This window comes from Ostrea edulis, chromosome 7 (genome assembly GCF_947568905.1).
Source record: "Ostrea edulis chromosome 7, xbOstEdul1.1, whole genome shotgun sequence".
Taxonomy (NCBI): Eukaryota; Metazoa; Mollusca; class Bivalvia; order Ostreida; family Ostreidae; genus Ostrea; species Ostrea edulis.
Window position 1 is genome coordinate 52,625,405 of NC_079170.1, and position 15,158 is coordinate 52,640,562.

At 35.6% G+C, this 15,158-nt stretch overlaps 1 protein-coding gene across 1 annotated transcript in view; it reads right to left on the minus strand.

Annotated features, from left to right (window-relative positions):
* Nucleotides 1-14,649, minus strand: part of LOC125653261 (uncharacterized) — a 52,301-nt gene extending 37,652 nt beyond the window's left edge. The window contains exon 1 of the mRNA XM_048882640.2: nucleotides 14,495-14,649. Coding sequence (XP_048738597.1) covers nucleotides 14,495-14,588 — 94 coding nt within the window. The 5' untranslated portion in view covers nucleotides 14,589-14,649. The remainder of the gene's footprint in view (nucleotides 1-14,494) is intronic.
* Nucleotides 14,650-15,158: the final 509 nt, after the last annotated feature.

A 15,158-nucleotide genomic window follows, 5' to 3' on the forward strand; every position in this document is an offset into this window, starting at 1 on the left:
CGTATGTAGTTATGAGGCTGTATGACATATCATACATTATTTCACCTGTTTTAACCAAAATTATTTGATTTTAAATTGATGTTTACAAATAATCGCGTCACTCTGCCATTTCAAGTGACAGTCACGTGACCTGTTCAAACTTTCAGATCATCGGTGGTCTTATCTGTGTAAAGCTGTGTATTTTGTTAAAACAGTACTGTGCCATAAGTTTAATAGAAATAAAAATATCAAATACCTCTTAATAATTCGTTGTTTTACGCTCTTTCAGCCTTAAAACTAGACAGTTACGTATGAGTTAATATACGAGAATTTTTCACTCATATGGAGACGTCATCATTGCCGGCGAAAGGCTGCAAAATTTAGGCCTATGCTCGGCGCTTATGGCCATTGGTCAGGAATGGGTCTTTATCGTGCCACACCTGCTGTGACACGGGACCTCAGTTTTTGCGGTCTCATCCGAAGGACCGCCCTATTTAGTCGCTCTTACAACAAGCAAGGGGACACTGAATATATATTCTAACCTGGATCCCCGTGGGATTAGAATAATCAAACTGCAGGTGTATTTTTTTTAAAGTAGAAAGTAATGTCTCCAGAACTTAAAATATTAATAATAATTTGTTCAAACCCATCCTTGGCGATATACTCAACATTGTTTTTGTATTAAACTTTAATTTAAATTTTTTTTTATACTAATTCCCTCCCCTCCTAATATTTTGGAGGGTGAGTGGTGTTTTTACATGTACATGTATCAAGGTGTTTGCTTTCATTGACACTGGCTACCAAAATCAAACAAAGAGCTATGTGTGTAAAATATTCTCAAAAATTATTTAAATTTCACAACATGTAATTTCTTCAAACATCAAAGATATTTAGAAAATTGTTGGAAATATCTTCAATTTCTTTACAAACGTCTTAGCTTTAAAAGTGTGCGAGGAAGTTGGACGGACAAACTTTATTCTCATTTTGTAATACTTCCTCCAAGCTGACCAAGTACAACAAGGTATCACCATTTAATATAAATCAAAACCGTTGCAATATGCACATTTTCAATAGCCATACAAACACTCTGATCTGTAAAATAAGAAGGCCCTACTTTTACAACTATCAGACGAAGTAGACGGACAAACCATGTACTCTTTATGTAGTGCATTTATTTCTAATCATTCACTTTTTGGCACCCCCCCCCCCCCTAATATAGCTCTTACAAGTTTATAATTGTTATTTCGGATATAAAAAATTTCGGCTGAGCATCACTGAAGAGACATTATTTGTCGAAATGCGCATCTGGTGCATCAAAATTGGTACCGTATAAGTTTTACACAGAACTAAGTTCAACAACCACACATTTTCTAATAAATTGACGAAAATGATAATCCTTGCCACATGCGAATCTTCAATATCCATAGTGACCACACAAACACTCTGTAAAATAAGAAGGTCCAAGTTTGAAAACTAGGAAAGAAATATCTACTTTCTATGAAATAATTCCGCAAAACTGACTAAGTCTAGCAATCTGTAACTTTCTATAACAAGAGTACCGCCATTGGTACATAATACGCCTGTGAAAAGCTAATATACATGAAGGGCGTTTTTCTTACACCATGATTTGTAGAACTTGGCTTCAAGTAGTATCAGCAATCATCAGGGCGTGACATACTTTCTTTGTATCGTAAAAACAGAAAAATCATATACTCCCTATGTAATTTTTTTCACTTGGCATAAGATGTATGTGTACAAAGTTTGTGATAGTCCTAGCCCCAACGGTGTGGTCTGTATCCTGTTACTACGACCTTGGCAACCAATAGGCATCCTCCACTTAATTAATTGATTGGTTAAATATTGTTTAACGTCCCTCTCGAGAATATTTCACTCATATGGAGACGTCACCACTGCCGGTGAAGGGCTGCAAAATTTAGGCCTATGTTCGGCGCTTATGGCTTTTGAGCAGGGAGGGATCTTTATCGTGCCACACCTGCTGTGACAGGGGACCTCGGTTTTTGCGGTCTCATCCGAATGACCGCCCCATTTAGTCGCCTTCTATGACAAGCAAGGGGTACTGAGGACCTATTCTAACCCGGATCCCCACAGGACTCCTCCACTTCATAAAGTGTATTTGTACCAAGTTGGACGGTCCTAGCCCCAACGGTTCGGTCTGTATACTGCCGACAAAATGATACTGCGACCCTGATCTTGAAAAATAATAGGTATCTTCTTCTCATTATGGTGATCAAATGTACCAAGTTGCAATATCCTGGAGCTTACGGTTCGGTTTGTATCCTGTTTATACAAGGTTTTTCTACTAGGTGATACTGTGACCTTGACCTTTAATCTCTTACCTTGAAAAACCAAGTGCATCTTTCTCTCATCAGGGTGATAAAATGCACCAAGTTGCAATATCCTGGAGCGTACGGTTCGATTTGTATCCTGCCTACTGTTTTCCTACTAAGTGATACTGTGACCTTGACCTCTAACATTGAAAAACAATAGGTATCTTCCTCTCATCATGGAGATCAAATATATCGAGTTGTAAAATCTTGGAGCTTACGGTTCGGTTTGTATACTGCTCACGATGTCCGGACGGACGGGCAGACAGACGGACGACGCCATACCACAATACGGGACGACGAGCGTATGAAAATGAAGAATCTTCGATATCAATGGAAACACTCTGTAAAATAAGGAGGTCCTCACTTGAAATCTGTGGGTGAGGTTTGAAGGGAAAATCTTTTACCCTTCATATATACATGTGTACATGTATGTACATTTGTACATGTAACAATCAACAGTGATAAAACTCCAGCGGGAGAGATCGAAATGGATCAAAATTTAATACACCTAGAATTCTGAAAGAACTACCTACAGAGCAAGTGTCCGCTAAATATGTGACAGAGAAATGAAAATAGAAATGGAAAACCCCGTACGGACGAACATTCGGATATAGCTGTTCCATGATATGCCCTTCCGTGGGGATGCGAATTAGAATAGGTTCTCAGTACCCCTTCCTTGTCGTAAGAGGCGACTAAATAGGATGGTCCTTCAGATGAGACCACAAAAACCGGGGTCCCGTGTCACAGCAGGTGTGCCATGATAAAGACCCTTCCCTGTTCAAGGGTCATAAGCGCCGAGCATACATAATTTAACTAGCCTAAATTTGACAGCCCTGCACCGGCATATCTCCATATGAGTGAAAAATTATCGAGTGGGACGTTAAACACCATACAACCATGGTATGCCCCCGTTTAAAAACGGACGTGTTAAACCCCTCCCAGCTTTGCTTTCTAAATGAAGTGCCCTAGAAATGACAGAACGCTCAGTATCATTTCAGAATGAAATAATTCTGACGTGGAATCAATAGAGTGTTTACGAGTGTTATCACGGTTCATATTTACATGTATAGTGATGTCCGCTGAAATAAACCCCTGAAACTGACAGGCAGATGGAAGTGAAATAATTCTCTTTGTTTGTAACTGATTTAGTATGGAAATGCTATCGTTATATGCGATTGTAGATTCTTTAATTTGCGTGCAGATGAGCTGCCTCTATACCACTTTCTAAATAAATCAGGTGAAAGGATTACAAATAATTGTACACGAGAGTTGTTTTAACCCCCAGCAGACATTCCGCATGGTTCGGTAAGTGAAAATAATATAATATTTGCCTGAATCTGACGAAAATTGATACATACATTTCAGTTAGCGTCAAACAACCAAAAATGAATTGATGCATCTGAATGTACATATATGTGTATATATAAATAATTTCCTTTATCTAATTTGTACATCATATAATACCCTTGAATTCTATTAGCAAAATATTTGAATTAAAATGATATTGTTTAGAGGATAAGGTGCCTTCGAAGATCATCCACTTATATGCTTGCCTTGACGTCACCAGCTCCAGTCGTAGTGCCAAAAAGACTATATTGATTGACTGATTGTATGTTGTTTAGAATTTTTCACTTATATGGAGACAACACCATTGCCGATGAAGGGCTGCAAAATTTAAGCCTACATGTATGTTCGGCGCTTACGGCCTTTGAGCAGGGAGGGAGGGATCTTTATCGCGCCACATAGATCTGCTGTGACACGGGGCCTCGGTTTTTCCGGTATCATCCGAAGGACCATCCCATTTAATAGTTGCCTCTTACGATAAGCAATGGATACTGAGGACTTTTTTCTGACCCGGATCCTCACGGGGAAATACATGGACTATACGTGGTAACAGTCCCTAAGATTAATGAAGCACAATCCCTTTATTCATGTGAAGAGTGTATGCGCATCATTCTAGTGGTATATTTTCTAAAGCACCGAAGCGCTTTTAAACATCAGTTGAATTTCCACTTTTCCTTTCGCGTTCTCGGATAACTGCCACCTATGGCCTGACTTTGAAAACAAACCCACCTATCTCCCAATGAGATATCAGACAGAGAGGACCAGTTTCGCTAGATGTCTTACGTAGTTATAGGAATCGTGTTTTTCACCAATTAAGGGCCCTCGGGGGTACGCACAATTTAACTAGTAATTAGTTATAACAATATTATACAGTTATTGACTGGGTTCGAGGACAACAGCTGCTTTGTTTGACCCAAGAACCGATCTACTGCCCGAAGCCGTAGGCAGATTTGTTCGTGGGTCAAACGAAACTTGCAGCTGTTGTCCAAGGACCCAGTCTATAACTGTCTTAGAAAAATACATCTTCATTTTACTAGATACACTGTACACATGGTTTGTTGATTTTGAACTGTTAACGGGACCGTGTGATTACGTACATTTATCACCGTATAATTCCAATGTTATTTATTACAATTGTTTTGATTGGACAAAAATAAAGCTGAACAAGAGTTTATACATCAGTAAATCCGAAAACGCGATGTATTCATACACGCCTGAAAACAAATAACATAATGCGGGGAAACTATTCAAATTTTTGCAATTGTTAATAAAGTGAATCAATTGGAATTATAAGAATTAAACATTCTTTTTGAAGAATTTATCGATGTGTAAACTCCAGACATGTTACTCACAAACTTAACATAAAAGTGCTTCGCACTTTTATTCAGTTTGTGAGTAAAATGTCCGGAGTTTACACATCGATAAATTCTTCAAAAAGAATGTTTAATCCTATAATCCATTAGTTTAAGGTAGCTCCATCCTCGTGTGACTTATCAATATTAATGGTTAAAAGTGGAAAAAAATTATTTATTTCCACGCAATATAGCTTAATTTAATTAATAACCAAAGAAAATGTATATGTTGCCACATGTCAGACATACAAAAACAGAAGTATACATCAACATCAGAAAATCACACATTTTCGATAAACAGAATAATAAAAACTTGTTGAAATAGCAAAATTTGAATATCAACAGTTTTTAAAAAACTACTAATTCATAAATATGTATAGATTAATTGTGGATATTAGGGAAACCAATGTATAATAGACATCCAGTAGAGGAAATTCCAGCATAGGAGTTATTGCCCTTGACAACATTTTTTAAAATCATAAATAATTGATTATCTATGGAAAATATAAACTTTTTCAGTATTCTGCCTACAAGATTTTCCTCACAAAGTGACACTACGACCTTCACCTTTGACCTTGAAAAACAACAGGCATGTACCCCTCATCATGGTGATCAAATGTTGCAAGTTGTAAAATCCTGGAGCTTTCAGTTCGGTCTGTCTCCTGCTCACAAGTTCAGGCAGGATACAGACCGAAGTGTTGGGGCTAAGACCGTCAAACTTGGTACAAACACACCTTATTCCAAGTTCCGGACAGACGGACGACGCCATATCATAATACACATGTACATCCCGTCTTTGAGGGACGTATTAATCACAAGGAATGAAATGAAAACAGGATTTTTATTACTCAAAAACGTCAAATTAGCTATAGAATTCGTCAGCCACCACAAAGTTCTGATTCCAATATTTACATGTGTGTCATTGATCCATCATAAAAATCACCCTAAACGATGCGTGTAACAGGAAGGGTTCTTCGCGCTCACTTTTCGTGTCATTCCTTCACTTCTCCTGATGGTAATGAACAACGTCACTTTCGGTGTCTCGCACCCAATATACAAGTAATTAAACTTTCTTTTAAATTAATCGATTAAAATAATTTGAACCTTTTTTGTGGTACATGTAACACATTTATGTTTGATATAACTGTATCACAATATCTAAAGAGATCTATTGTTATTTCAAATTTTATGTTCTTCCTTCATATTAGTTCAAAATCGCAGTCTGACATTGAAATTCAGTTAGAGCAGGCATTACAATGTAGTTGTAAGTACGTGTGGTTTATTACAAATATTGTCATAATCCACAGTATAAATACTATGTATGGGCATACGCCTGTCATTTTGCAAAAACAAAACGGTTAAATACTCGCATCAATATTAACATAAAAGGTATCCCAGATTGCTTCTGAAATTCCCTTTGATCATTTTCAGTTTTCGCATTAATTTCTGCCAATCTTTTAATGGTTAGATTTGCACTTTGTCGCATATATAACTGGTGTAGTATGAAACAAATTGACATATATTTTATAAAGACACCGAAGAGTCTTCCATATCTGCTTCATTTTTGGATATTTTATTGATTGAATATTGTTTAACACCCCTCTCGAAAATATTTCACTCATATGGAGACGTGTAACAAGTCATCTATATGACAAATGACTTCAGCTTCTCCATCTTCAACTTCCCATATTTATGTAGCCTATACGCAAGAACATGTTCTAGCTGCGTAGATAAATCTTTAAATCAAGGCAGGCTACTGTCAAATAAGTTAATGTTACAGGTGTTTAAACAATCTCCTTTGAAATCAGTATTTCGCATGATTGTTATAATGATCGAATTTGCAAATACAACCTGTCATTAGGTCAAATGCTGTCTGACATGTTTCATTTCAACTGTTGGAACGTTCGTGGCAAACCGATTTTGAATACGGATTATTCCGTTCAATTGATCAAAATATAGGGCTCACATCGGGTGTGTCCAATCAGTAGGGGATGCTTACTCCTCCTAGGGACCTAACCTCACCTCTGGTGTTTCTAGGGGTCTGTGATTATTGCTCTACTTTAAATTTGGTATTTTCTATACTATCTATCAGATTGATCACTATTCGTTATCTTCACGTTTTCATAAATACACGAGTAAAGTCTAACAGCCGTATCCACATCTATTATTTTTGTTTAGTCGAGTATTATGTGGTTATGAGACGACCCCCTATATAAAATTAACTAATTATATCTGGTGGCCGCCAGATAAAATATATTTTGGCGGCCGCCAGATTAAATATATTTCTCACATTTAGCACTAACCGGCTTCCGTGCACAACTACTTTATAAATGTTTGACGTATAAAATGATTTGACCAGGTGAAAATCATGTAGAGATTACATGTAGTGTGTGGGATATTAGTACTGAATATCACGAGTAATTTGAGCTCTTAATATATCTGCCTTCCCTAGTTACTACTGTTAGGTTTGATGCGACAACTGGATCAATCCCCTAACAACCACTTTACATCGACCGGTGCCCCGGCTCCCTTAACCAACACTCGACCAGTGCTCCGGCTTCCCTAAACACCACTCTACCTCGACCGCTGCCAATAAATCTTAAGGTAGTTCCATCCTCATGTGACTTATCAATATTGATGGTTAAAAGTGGACATTTTTTATTTAATTTCCACTCAATATAGTTTAATTTAATTAATAACCAAAGAAAATGTATATGTTGCCACCGTTTTAAAGATGTCAGACATACAAAAACAGAAGTATACATCAACATCTGAAAATCACACATTTTCATTAAACAGAATAATAAAAATAGACAAAAACTTGATGAAATGACAAAATTTAAATATCAACAGTTTTAAAAAAAACCACCCTGCTAATTCATAAATATGTATAGATTAATTGCGGATATTAGGGAAACCAATGTATAATAGACACCCAGTAGAGGAAATTCCAGCATAGGAGTTATTGCCCTTGACAACATTTTTAAAATCATAAATAATTGACTATCTATGGGAAATATATACTTTCAGTATTTTAAATAGTTTACCAGATTATTTTTTATTATATCCAGTGAATAAAATTCCTCAGAAAGATATATTTCTATCATGCGCAAAGTTTGAATTATTAAGATTTTTGCAAAACCTGACATCAAATGAGGATCGATCAACCTTAATTGCTACATTTAATTCATAACATAAAATTCGTGACAGAGTACAAATATATGTACTAATTTTTCAATCTGAAAAAAGTGGAATTTTCGTCCACGTTGTAATGACGAAACTATTAAGTTTCATTATATTTTCATTAGACTAAACTGTCCAATGATTAGATTGATGCATTGCTGTCGGTCTCTACGCTGTAACCTATAATTGACTTCACCTTTCCTTCGAGTTCATTCAGCATATTTGATTTTATATCCGGAGTAGCTAGAATATTGAGAATCGCATACATACTCACTAATGGGAATGTCTTTATTCCTTATCATCCTAACTTAATAATCAAATGCAAACCCTGGGAAATGTTACAGCAGCCATCACCTTAGTAACAAGTTTCTAGAAGCAGAGTTAATAAATCTATTAGCCAGATATGATTCACATATCACAACTGAACATTTAAAGAAGCAAATCAAGCCTCGATCGTTAATTACGAGGAAAATCCAAGCAACAGCTTACATTCTTCTTTTAAAGGTCAATTTATCATTTACATTTTGTTTGAATGGTGATAATACAACGAGTCGCGATCGGATTGATTAAAAACGTTTGTTCACGATGTATCAAATGATTTATGACGTCGGGATACTGTTTCGATTATATTATCAAAATTAGGCATTAATCAAATCATAAAAAAATCTTTTAACTTTTTTTTTTGATTGATCGAAATATGAGCTGGCTTGAATTTCTCGAGGAAAAGATCCTTATTTGAGCAGTCAAATTTGAGTAAAATATCACACGTTTAAGTCCACGTATTGACTCAAGTTCAGCCCCCCCCCCCCCCCCCCCCCGAGAAATCCATGCCAGAAAACATATGCCTCAACGCGCACTATAATGTGACCTGTGCAAAGTAGTGATGATAAATAGATAAAGAAAAAAAGATAGACTTACACATGTATTTTATACATGAGTATTAAGCATTGTATGGTTTTAGCAATCACTACCGAAAGAGGCGAAATATTTTGCCATCATATTTAGTGCTATTCCAGGATTTTAGACGTAAATGTTGCGATAAGAACACTACTTATTCAAGCCTTTTAGCTTCATATTTAATAAGAATTGAATATTTATCAAAAGGTAAAATTGGAAATGAGCTTAGAATGACACATTATACTAGTGTGTAACAGTTCTTGTATGCAGAGACTTATTTTACAGATCAATGCAATATTTAGGAAATCAGCTTTCATTCAACATATGGATTTTCTCGCACACTCATCTATACATCATTTTCGTTTTAGTTTTCCTATCAAGATAACGTTGTACATGTATGAATGCATTTTGAACGAGTTCTCGTGATCTTAAAATATAATGATTTTAATGAAATCATTTTCTAACAACTACGTGACTTTATGGTTTATTTCTTTACTGGTACTCACGAAGAGGAAGATAAGCCTTTCGTTTATCTGAGTGATTTAAAAGGGATAACTAAGAGCTGACTAGTATCATGAGAATATTTACCCGCCAAACACATTTCATATAGCTACAAACCGTTTCAAGTCATAGACTGGAGTAAACCAACAAACAATTAATTTACTGATATGCAAAAGAAACGCAACCTTCCATCAGCGAAAATATTTTCTATTATTTCAATCCTATATATCGTTTACTTTTTACAACTAATATAGAAGATAGACATCTATTCCATTTCATAACACAGTGTTTTGAAAGTTAGCCATCGTGACTTGTAAAAATTGATGCAAAAATATCAAGGCTGAAGAGGTGGTGGCCATTTATATTTTCCTTATGTCCCTTTTAGCATTTGTTGCTGATAAAGTTCTTACACGGTTTATTTGTGCTAAAGGAAAGTTCTGTAACCCTTCCAGAAGTGTTTGACTAAAAGCGGGTAGAGCCTCTGGTCGATTTGGGTGCGTTTGATTACGTCTATTTAACATATCCCACCATGCTCCATTGCCAAGAGATAAGGGAAAGGTAACGTATCGCATTGTTTTGGTGAAGAAAGCGCATTGCAATGGTACCCACACGACACAAGGCATTGTCTTGTTGGAAAATTAAGTTATGCTGGCGGACAAACAACACGATGACAGGGGCCCTTGAGCTGTCAAATTACCTTCAGTGATAGCCAAGTGGGTTTTTCGTTCACTACAAATTCCGTCCCACACTAGAATCCTACCATCACCAAACCTGTCACACTCTGACACCCATCTGAGTGGTAAAGTGTGAACCTAGATTCGTCGGTGCCATCTTTGCCTAAGAAACACCTTTGAACGTTATCCATTGTAGTCTGGCGTCACATCGATTCCAACTGCAACGCGACATCATTTGACCCCATAGAAGCGTCTCGCCTCAGTACGATTAATTCTTGGATGATATGTCTCTGATATCTCATTTACCGTTTGTGTGCAGTTCTAATCAGTTGCGCAAATGCTGCAACATTATGGTACGATTCTGATGCGGCGTCGTAACCTTCGGTTGACAAGATTAAGGGGGTCGGCAGTTGTACTAGTCAGTCGAAGGCGTTTGTAGAAATGAAATATTGTGCTTTTGTGTATCAGACACTCAGAGCTTTTCCATGTTCCCAACAAACAGTACATTGTAACTGCACTGCCCTGTAGCGTGCATATCTATGTAGCCTAGACATTCTTAATGCGACACGAATTTCAACATGATATTATTCTTTCCAGATACCCGAAGGATATCAAACAGGTCTGAGAATCATGAAAATTCTGCATGCATCTAGCACTTGCTAATCCATGAATTGCTTGGGAATTGGTATGGCATCATGCAATTCAAAATCGCTATCAATAAATAATCAATAAAAATTATTGACTTTTGATTTAGGCTGCGTTTCTTTTTCGTGTCTGTATGTAATAATGATCAGTCCGATGCAGAAGTAAAGAAGGTAGGTGAATATGGATAACTCACAAAAACAATGATGGATAACTGACGAAAACAAACAAATCCGGATAAGTCATGAAAACATAATGCTGGATAAGTCGCGAAAAGAACAATGATGGATAACTCAAGAAAACGAATAAATCTGGATAGCTCACAAAATCAACAATACTGGATAACTCAAAGAAAACAAACAATGCTGGATGACTCACGAAAACTAACAAGACTCGTGTATAACACATGAAAACAAAGAATGATGGATAACTCAAGGAAACAAAGAATTTTGGATAGCTAATATAAAAAAAAAGAAGTCATGAAAACATTAGTCGAAAATATACTTCAAAGTCAAAATGTTTCTCCTAAAACGACTCATGATACAAGTTTTGTTCTTCGTACGATACAACCTCATTATGAAAGGTGAAGATAACGAACAGTGGTCAATCTCGTCCTCCTATAAGCAATACAAAATAGAGAGTTGGGCAAACACGGACCCCTGGACACACCAGAGGTGGGGTCAGGTGCCTAGGAGGAGTATGATAGAAGATAATTAGGAATGACAAAAATTTAATAACGTCATCTACTGATTATATGCACTGTAGAGCCAGTGGACAGAAATGAAAGCTGTATGAAAACAACAATGTCATTGATGAATATTCGTGAAGTATTTATCCAATTTGTTTCTAATGCATTGTGATAATGGCTTAATGTAGATCTTAAAATAGAATATGTAAATGATGTCACTAGTTCCTGATGGAGTTAAAACCAATTTGATCAAAAATTGTGATTAGTTCTCAAAGTTTTTTCCTATCAATATAATTATATTATATTACGTCATGAACGAGTATGATGAAGTCGTAACATGCGCGTCATCAGGGATAGATGTATTCATAAAACGTCTATGTGTGAGCTATTTAGATGTAAGATGTAGATATATTATAAGACAGTCTATGTGCGAGCTATATAGATGTAGATATATGTTTGATTTTATCCCAGATCCTCAAGCATCTTGTACATATTTAAATTAATAAGTGTGGTGATAATATGTCTTCAGTATTGAACTGTTTTATCACACGAGGAGCAGACGACACTGCTTTGTATTTTACGACCATCATTTTACAGTGAAATAATGTGTTCACGTAGAACCATTCAATTTAGACATTTCAATCGATTATTGTTTACAAAAAAATGATATATCAAACATTTTTTTCATAATAGAGAGCTATAATATTTTTTTATAATAGAGATCTATGATATTTTTTTAAAATATAGAACTATAATATTTTTTTTTATAATAGAGAGCTATGCTATTTCTTTATAATAGAGAGCTATAATATATTTAGAATGTCAAAATGTGTCCTTATTGTCGTCTTTCCAATGATGAATCAATTATTTTCAGTATTGCATGACCCATAGCTGGACTGCTCCTTTATATATCTACATGATCTAAGAATATACATGTATTATAGATCTAAGTCAATCTCTGAATATTACAGCCTATCGTGAAATAAATCTAAATAATTCAAAGGCTTCAATTCATTTACAGATATCCCAATCCAAGCCAAACAATTAACAGAGGACACCTAGAAACGTCCGTGCCATTGACCGGTGGGTTTCATTTTTACTTGTCTAAGATTGATACATGCAGTGTCACGAGTGTTAATTGATTTGTTATACACTCTCAATGCCGTGATTGGCGTATCCTTTTAGAACCCAAGGGCAAAATGGCAATTTCTAGAGACTTCCTAGCAATTGATGAGCTCTGAGTTTGGTTTCTATATGACATAACCATACAATGACCCATGAATATATACTGCGGACTAGTAAAATGATGCCATTTACTTAGTCTGCCAATTTCCAATTACGGTCTCGGTTCACATATTCAAATGCACAAATTGCAATTTCATTGCATGATAAAACAAAATGTTCAAATGTTCAGGAAAAAAATAGAGGGAAATTGATCACGCAATATTTAAATCTGTATTAATACTATTTTGTTATACCACATCCCTTGGGATTAAGAAAGTGCTTTTAGCTTTTATTTTGCCAACGACATCATGATATTACATCAATATTTTATATCACAGAACAAGACCAAAATTGCTCTTTAATCTTTATAATAGCCATTTCTGTAATTCGTTATTTATGGAGAAGAAACGAATTTGAAATCAATATGCCTTTTCTTCAATTTGATGGTTGTGTCTGACCACAAAATCAAGCAATAATAAAAGTACACTTTCTCTCTCATAAAGGCAGATCATAGAGCAAGTTTATAAGAATCTAAATGTCAACGAAATAGTTTTCTGCATTTGCCTTTTTGAAATCCTTTTTGATATCCACGGACGTTGATCAAATAATTAGTAATTAGACTGAGGTAAGTATGATATATAAAAAAAAAAAAAAACTACAACTGATACTTTAAAAAATTTACATATCTTGTGCAAGTTGTGTTACAGGTACATGTAAATACTGTTCCATGCATGCAATATCGTTTTCGCCTAACATATTGAGAAATATTCTTATTTAAGATAGGAAGTTAAATTTTGAAGTTAATAGAGGAGATATCACACAGCGTCACACTGAATTTTGCGTATCGGATCCAAATTCAATTTGTGGTACATGAAAGGCGAAGATAACGAACAGTAATCAATATCATAGCTCCTATAAGCAATACAAAACAGAGAGTTGGGCAAACACGTACCCCTATGAAATCGTGAATTGTGAGGTCTTTTTCAAAGTCCTATCAACATATTACTTTTACAGATATACGTGGACACTTTCCACATCATAGAAACGTAATGTGTTAATAGATCCCGGCAATGAATATACACGTATCATGCGCTTTATTGGTTTAAAAACGGATGTGTTTGTGAGCCGATCAAGTACACCTTAGGTGTCTCAGACTGTAATTTTTTAATCATTCATTCTAGTACATCTTTTATTATTGATTAAGAGTATAGCATATTCTCCAACTTAGCAAGATCATATCCTAGACTCTAATCATTAAACTCATAGTTCAACCTCAGATATGTTAGATTTATGACATATGCTCGATTTTTGAAGACAAAATATTCTTACTGATTGAAAGCGTTACCGATTAACTAAATTGGAGAATAGTCAACACTCAAAAGTATTACTGTTAATCTTTCTAGAAAATGGCGCCTTTAAGAATATGATCATTTAGAAATATTGTGTTACATTAGTTTCTATCGCTGAAATAATTATGTTCGTTTCAAGAAAGATGTTAAATATGATTTGCTTAATTAGTGAGTTCGAAATACTTTGGAATACTGGCTGTCACTACAATAAACAGTTCTATCGATTCGTGGCTTTGTTTTCCTCTTTCGTTGAATAATACGTTAATCGTATGTATAATTATGCTGCCAATATATATAATACCTATCTACTTACAGTCAAAAGCCCACTCCGAATTTTCGCTATAGTCTATTGCCATAACAACTGATCCTTTCTCCGTCAAAGAGTTTGAAATACACTCCGCCATCATCACTACCAATTATAGGTACAACTCAGTCCTTAATTCAGAAGCTTTTCACAGGATCCCTGTCTGTATACCTGGCCTTTGGTTCCAGCTAATTGATTCGTTTTCTCTCTGGAGGAGATGTAAATTGATGAGTAGGGAAACTCCCTTCCTTAACGGCTGGCTCGCGGACTTGTCCTTAGCCTAACAGCATATAAGTAAACTGGAGAATTGTACATTGAGACACAGATTTTATATATTGACGAAGCATGGACAATGTAATTGAGTATGGAAGCATTTTCGCTGTTTATTCAGAATAGCTGGTAATGATTCGTCGTTGATTAGTTTATGAACGTTTGTGATCATGTTGTCGAGAAAAGTAGTTAACAAATGTGATTGGTGTGTAGGCACTTGGGAAAACCTTCACTTGCTATATATACTGTACGTACTACAAGAGCTGTGCAGGTGATTCTTGATGATAAGTAGAAATGGTTGGGTTTCCGGTACGTTGAAATAGTATATATAAGACCTCTCCACACCTGTAATTTCAAAATATAAAATGGAATGTCTTAATTCAGAGATGTGATGATCGACAGG